The sequence below is a fragment of the Octopus sinensis genome, unplaced genomic scaffold, assembly GCF_006345805.1.
Source record: "Octopus sinensis unplaced genomic scaffold, ASM634580v1 Contig02788, whole genome shotgun sequence".
NCBI lineage: Eukaryota > Metazoa > Mollusca > Cephalopoda > Octopoda > Octopodidae > Octopus > Octopus sinensis.
Genome location: NW_021826008.1, coordinates 4,381 through 12,232, shown reverse-complemented (window position 1 = coordinate 12,232; position 7,852 = coordinate 4,381). Strand labels below are relative to the sequence as shown.

The window sequence follows — 7,852 nt, the reverse complement described above, 5'->3', positions numbered from 1 at the left end:
AAAGTGAAATTTCTGATTTTTGTCAGCGCAAAATTTTAGATGCTTACTATATTTGATTACTTCATTTTTCCAGATATTTTGGCCCTAAAGTTGCCTGCGTGTTATATTCGACTGCACGTTAAAATCGAAAAAATATGATGATCTATAAAGTTTTTGCTGTCAAATAATTATTTATTAGCTAACCAACATAATTGAATATTGTTGATAAAAAGAATATTGTTGATATCTTAATTTTTAGGCTAGTTTTTCCTGTCTTCCTAACTAGTAAAATAAACAAATTTTCATTGTATTACTTTAAATGTATTTCAAGCACATAACACACACTGAAGAAGAGAAAATTATTGGATACCATTTCATGTTCCTCACAAAATAGTGGAATTGCTCACACAAAACAAACGATTAGCCATCAAACTAATATAAGAAGACACAAATGCAATCATTGTCACATCCAACGGTAATAAAGTATCCGAAACGTTTATATACTTCTGTTCATTATTTCATGTATCCGACTCAATACTACCGCAAATATGATTGGGGTCCCTCATATTATCAGAATAACTAATTGCGTTTTTTATTCATTGTCCTTTGTTTCATATTTAGTCTCATTTAGTGACATTATTTGTTCTACTATTTAGCAGAGAACTGTGTCTTCATTTGTGTTCTAAACATAAATGTTCATATGGTGCTGTTTGTTCTCAATGATGTATTAACTTCTGAAAAAAATTATTCAAATTAAAATTTATTGAATTTTTTTTCTCCCAGTCAACACCTCAACAATATTGCAGTCTATGGATAAAATAATAATGCGTTCCTTTATAACTAAATTCGATGAATTCAAATTTAATGAAGTTCTTCAGAAAATTGAATGCGAATATGGCATTCATGAATCATACAAAAATTTCACACTTAAAGATAGAGTTTTATTTACCTACTAAATTTGGCGAGTAAACGGGGTTTGACTGCATTTATTTTTAAAAACGAATAAAAAAATCTTTAATTTTAGTCTTGCAAACAGGAATTCATCTTATTTTAAAAGAATGAATAAAAAGCGTAGTTCGCGAAATAGAAAATTCATTGCCTCAAATAATGAAATAAAGGCAAAATGCATGATTTTCCATATAATTTTGTGAAGAGATTAGGCGGGCTAGGTCCTCGGTGATGGATTCCACAGAGCCGCCAATGGTCGCGTCGTCCAGGCACCATAAATTGAATGGTGAGAGGATTGATCGTACAGCCTCGTCGATTGCTAAGGCGAATATAAATTTATTCTCAGGAATATATTTTTCTTTCCACATGAATATTGGTGTTGATTCTGTAATGGTCCAAGAGGGTCGCCTTGTTGGACTCCTGTTCGGGTACGGATGACTTTATCCCCAAAGATAAGTGAAGTTTCTTTCCCGTACGTGAGGAAGACAGGCTGGGAAATCTCCGAAGCCCTCTCGACCCATACCTCCATTATTCGGTTCCCTGCTTTGCGCAACCTTGGCCTAGAAGTTAACGTGGATAAATCGGAACTCCTAAACCTCAACTACCTTGAGGCGGATTTTCCGAATGTCAATATGATAATCCAAGGTTTCATCACTGGTGCACAAATAACCCAGCCATTAGAAGCAACCTTTCTTGGATGCCCTCTAAGCCCATCTGGCCTAAAGGCCCATCTGGCGAAGAAAGACATGTAATTCTGTAACCTCACAAGCAGACTCTTAGAGATAGACTCGCACATCGCTTTTTTCCTCATGAAAAGCAGTATACATATGCCGAAACTTCTGTACACGCTCCCGTGCCTGCTATACTCGCATTCAGACATTCTGTCTTCCTTGGAAAAATCATTGAAATCCTGCACGGAAGCAGTTCTGAACATTTCCTTTGACAAAATCGGTTGAACTCAAGCAAAACTTCCCGTCAGGGTCGGAGGAATGTACCAAAAATAATAATAATTTAAAATCTAAATGAATGAAGATTAAATAATTGAAAAAATGAATATAAATACACTTGCAAAATAAACTTTATAAAGATATTTTACCAGTAATCAGTTTAATTAATCTTCAAACAAATAAAAAAACGAAAAATTTTAAAATAAAACATGATAGCAAAGTAAAATTAAAAAAATTAACAGCATAAGCACACAACACAAGAAAATAATATAACGTGGACTTGATGTAATTAATTTATTGTATTTTATTCAATAAATCAAGAACATTTAAAAATTAGAATAAATAACATTTAATTTCACCGTCTATTAAATGAACCACGCAGTTGAATGGACCGACTACTTTGTATTAAAATAAAAATGTACTTTTTATAAAATAAATGACGATCGAATTATTTTAAGTTAATGGATAATATTATTTCTAATAAAAAAATTATTGTTACGCATTGCAGCATGGTTTTAGTGAAACTTTTTCTGCATAAAATACAACAAATTACCAATATCTTAATTCATATCGCAATAAAAATCTATTTAGAGTAAATAACTTGACTGTCAATTGAGAAGTGCACCCTCACTCGATTATCAGCAGGAAGAAGTGCAAAAACCTTACCATACACGATTGACTATATTCGGAAGATCCAATCGTTTTTATACCTGGGAGTCCAATTTCCTGAAAATGAAAAATGTAACGAAAAACGGTGCACACATATGATCATGTGCCTTATTAAATTTCGCCTACCCCCTGAGACGGTGCTATTCATTTTCCGAGTAGCTATTCTTCCTGTGCTGATGTATAGGCTGGAAGGGTAAATCTTGTCCCCTTTTAAGGCAAGAATTATTAAACTACTGGAAAAAACGAGGTGATTAGCGCTCAAGGTGGCCTTTGGCGTAAATCCGCGAGTTAAATTACCGAGCTGTCAGGAATTTTTTCCTATGATTGGTCACCTTGTAGAAAGCCAGTTCCGAAAGTTTGCAAAGAAGAGAATGAAATAGGTTGAGATCTTGTCCAGAAAGACCGGATAGATTTCTCAATGACCTGCCGTATCTCCGGGGACTTGGTCTCCGCCAAACTTGGGACCGGGCCTTGCGAGTCAAGCCTGTAAGCTAGCTTTAGAGCATAGCGCCGGATCTTTATGCATTTCTTGTTAATTTTCTCAAGATCTTTCGAGTAGTACCACGCTTCCATCTCGTACACCAAGCTTGATAGGATGGTTGCGTGGAACACGAAGAAAAAACTTCTTGGGTCCAGATGCATGCTTCCTAAGAGGCAGAGAGCTGCGATGGCTTTTGCTCTTTTTTTGACATGCAGACAGTAACTCTTCAACAGCCGGAATACAAGTAGCGAGTGTGAATATTCCTCTCGGGTGGACGGGAATAACAACACTCAGTCACTCCAACCGGACATGCTTATTTCACTCACTGCTCCTAAACTTTGTGCCCTTAGTTTTTACGGGAGGTTCCACATTTTGGCGGAAAGGTTCCTCCCTCCGTGCTTGGCGGAGAAGTATTCCCTTTCTCTCCCAGAATATAAAGACGCTGATTAAATCGTCGAATTGTAATTTTCCTTTATAATTATTAAATGTACTACAAATATTGCGTAGTAATAATAAGCCGTCTTTGTTCGGCTTCAGTTCATCACAAATTCAAAAAGTAAGTCAAGCATGTTTTTTTCAAATAAATGAAGAACAGAGACAAAATTCTTTACATTTCAGTTAAAGAAATTGTTGTGAATATTGTCCACATCATATACTTGTTTGACATAGCAATATCTTTCGAGCAAAACCACCTAAAACACATAGTTGACCCACCTAGTTTGACACTAATTACTGACTCAAGATAATTGCTAAAAATTTAAAAAACTTAACATTTTTTAACTCTACTCGTTGTATTTATATGTGTCAGAGTGTGGATGAATATCAGTTAATTTTCCGATCGATCGCAATGCATGTCTCACTTCACTCTCACAAAGTGCATAATCAATCACTCTTTTTCCAAAAGTTCGAGTCTGCATTTCATAAAATGTATCCATCGTTTGATTCCTTATTATTTCTGCTATCACACCTTGTATATAATCTTTTCCCAGTTTTTCAATCTCTCCCCCACCAAAGTAATTGATTGCTACATGCATGCCAACCAGCAACACCCCTAAAATTATAGGGTCTCTAAAATAATAATTTTCCGTGATAGTACACTTCGGTGTACCTTGTCCATTCGCTTCATCGTGTATAAGTGTTGAAGTGCATTGTTCAATGTTTGTGATAGGCATTTACTAGAAGGGGGATTGCTTCCTCCCCTGAAGCTTGCTATTGTAAGAACGTATTTGACGAAGTTCTCTGAATTGTATAAAATGTTCAATGGTTTTAATGTCTTCATATCCATTATGTTCATCAAATATTCACTTGCAATACGGTGTGCGTAATACAAGTCTTTTCTCTCGTATTTCCTGAATATGGTGTTATAAAAGAATGACAGGCTGATGCCATCAGTGAGCCCCTGGAAGTAAGATTTGAATTCTTCCTGATGAACCAGTTTATTGCACGGCTTAAACGAAGTGCTGGATTCAATATAGAAAAAGATGTTGACTTTTCAGCGCTTTTATATAAAGAAGTGTGCTCTGACGTTTCACTCCCAATATACGCGTGTTGTCCAGAGCCGGTCATAGACCACCTGTTGTACTCCTGTTTTACAAGCAAGGTTATATGTCCATTGCTTTCTTCTGATTTTCCGCACTCGTTCGTTAATGCCCAACAATATTTAACTCATGTGGTCAAAAAAGTCACTTTTGTTTTCAAAATGTACTGTGAGAATATCCTTTACAGCTTCGTTGTTAATGTGTATGTCTCTTTCATTCTATTATTAATCAGCCCCTTCAGCAATGTGTTTGTAGAGGAGGATAAATTGAGTAAAGAAGGCTTCTCAATTAGACTCGGGAAGCTGTTTATGGTGTTTCTGCCAAAAACTGGGCTACATGCGATCCTGGCCATGAGTCTTATTCTTTCACATTTGGTCTTGTTGTGTATGAAGCTCCAGAAGGACAGACTCTCCGTAATTGGGTCTGGGAATTGTCATATCAAGAATCTACATAGATTTGGCAGAACGGGCGGGGAGCAGTTTTTGTGAGGAATTGAATCGGGGTGATGTGCTTCTGGTTGTTAAGGTCTTTTGGCAGGTATAAATGCGTGAGTTGATTTTTTTGGTTTATTGTTTATATATATATGAGTTTATCTTTAGATGATTTTTGGCTGATTCCGGCGTAGAATTTCATGAGTTTACTCAATTCAGGTTTGAACTTTCTGTTCGAAGTCTGTACAATAGTGGCGGCGGGTCTGACTTTTGAGGGACTGTTTCACATGCGTTGGGCAGAACTTTTTTCCTTTTCAAGCGTTTTGATGTTTTTCCCATCTTTTCTTGGGATGCCCTCAGTTTCTTAGTGATTTTCAGAGTTAAGCCAATCAAAAATACTAGAGGCTTCAGTTTCCAAAGTTTTTTTTGTCTTCAACACTCTATTTCCCACCCAATTTTGAATCATCTTTCAACTGTGGGCTGAGAAAATCTACCTCTTTATACAAATTAAATTTTGGATTAGAAACGAACGTAGTAGGTGACCGATGATGATGAAACGGCCAGATACCAATTTGATAGTCAACCCTATAATAAGTCAATATGTGCAGTGAGTTATGAAAAACAAGCAGAAAAGAATATTGTCAGGCTTTCCAATTTTGATTGTGTAGCCGGTTGTATTGTCCTTTTTTTGATTGCACTTCTTTTTATCCTTATTTCAGCTATCTAGAGCAGGGGTGTCAAACTCATTTCGTTTCGAGGCCCGCATTTATAATAATTTCTCATTTAAGAGAAACTAAATTAAATCCGATCTCAAAAATGAAATCTTTTAACAACTTTGTGAAGTGATAACCAGCGGACTGGAATGTTTCAAGAAAGAATACAACCTAAAAGGCATTATCAATCTAATCATACAATTATTTCGAAGGTACAGTGACTCCTCTGAAATTGGCCATTTTTGGTTCCACGTGTTTTTGTGGTCAATTCGAGAAATGGCCAATTTGAGAAATAAAATCAATCTTTTGTGTAAATTAAATTTTGAATAAGAACAACTTTTATCCAGAAAATTTTAAGTAATTAAGCATTATTAATGTTCTTAAAGTAGAATTGGATGCCCATCTGCTTTTTTTGAGTTTTAATGACATTTTCCTTATAGCGCCTTATGGATGTAATCAATTGAACTTCATGTTCGTTCTCAATGTTTTTAGGAGCTCGTTTTCAATTTTAGTTAACTTAACCACAATGTCTTCTTTGTCAATTGAATCATTGGATTCTACTTCAGCTTCTACTTCTTCTTCATTTTTTATATTTTCAATATCCTCAACGTCTTGAAATGTATCATTTTCAGAATATTCAAAATTAAGAAATTTTTCGACTTCTAAGGGATCAAAAATGTCAGTTTTTTCTACTGCAATATCTTGAACTTCAACTACATGATTCTTTTTGAATGGGTTGCTTAAAATTCCGAAACAATTTGCAATCGTTTTTTCAGACACATCTTCCCAAGCCATTTTTACGAAAATTACAGTATCCTTTAGAGTTAACTTTTTGTAGGAACTGTATACTGAAATATTTTGCTGTTCCAACAAATCAGTCAAATACATTAACTTGTGTCAAGTAAAATGTGTTTTAAATGTTTTTATTATACCCAAATCTATAGGTTGAATAAGACCAGTACTATTTGGAGGAAAAAACAATATTTTTATGTTATCCAAATTTGATGGAACACAATGTGAAGGACAATTGTCCATGAGAAGTAAAATTTGCTTTTTTTCATTTTTGAGATGGTAATCAAAGTTTAATAGCCAGTTAGTAAAAATTGTTCCTGTCATCCAAGCTCGTTTTGAGCTATAATAATCAATGAAACATTTATAGTCATAAGATTTAAAGCATCTTGGCATTTTAGGTTTCGAGATCATCACAGGTTTCAATTTATGATTTCCACTCATATTTGAACATAGCATAATAGAAACACGATCTTTGAAATTTTTATATCCTTGAAATCTGTTTCTACAAATACTCTTCGAAGGAATCAGCTTGTAGTACAATCCCGTTTCGTCCAAGTTATAAATTTGATCGGCATTATAACTCTTTGATATTTCTATGAATTTTTCGATAAATAAGTCGACATCTACTGGATCATTAGTTCTCATTTCTCCATGTAACTTGGTCATTCGAAAACCATGCCTCTTTTTGAATTTATGAAGGTATCCATTTGAGTTTTTAAAATTATCCAGTTTTAATTCAGCTGCGAATAAATTAGCCTTATTTGAAATTAAAGCATCATTAAGAAAGCCACCTTAATCATAAATTAGTACAAATTACCTTTAGACTCAATCGAATCCATCCATTCAACTAACATAGCATCAAGCTGTGGGAACTTGAGTCTATGCGCATTTTTTGAAGATAGATTTTGTTTTTTACACTCTTTGAGAAAAAATCTTTTTTCAAAATAATATTATTAATTGTTTTTCTGGAAATCTTCTTTTTAAACAAATGGGAAAATCTATCAGCCAAATACTGACATGAAACATCTTCATTTTGATTTTTATAAGTTAAAATCTGTATTTTTTGATAAAAAGTGTATTAAGTTGCTTATTAACCAAGAAGCTCCAATGCGCAAATTGCACAATTAGCAATATTTGTTAGAGCCTGTAATTCAAATTTTAATATTTATGAAGAATTTCTCGAACTGATACAAGTAAAGATATCTTTATAAAACTACTACAAATTCTCTTTGAATATGGTCAGAGGGCATCCCCTCAACCACCGGCAGTTTAGTAAAGTGCTTACAGATATTAATAATTAGTTCAGCGACATTCCTTTTTATATTCTGCCTAATCACTACAAAAAGAATATTTA

General features: G+C 34.3%; 1 protein-coding gene across 1 annotated transcript; it reads right to left on the bottom strand.

Moving 5' to 3' along the window:
• Positions 1–6,603: 6,603 nt before the first annotated feature.
• On the bottom strand, positions 6,604–7,164 carry LOC115227339 (tigger transposable element-derived protein 6-like). Its single transcript, XM_029798207.1, has one exon. It carries the CDS (start codon positions 7,162–7,164, stop codon positions 6,604–6,606), a length of 561 nt encoding a protein of 186 aa, XP_029654067.1.
• Positions 7,165–7,852: the final 688 nt, after the last annotated feature.

What these genes read in the sequence shown, in the direction of transcription:
- LOC115227339 (XM_029798207.1), bottom strand. Translation starts at nt 7,164, where the DNA reads ATGACCAAGTTACATGGAGAAATGAGAACTAATGATCCAGTAGATGTC.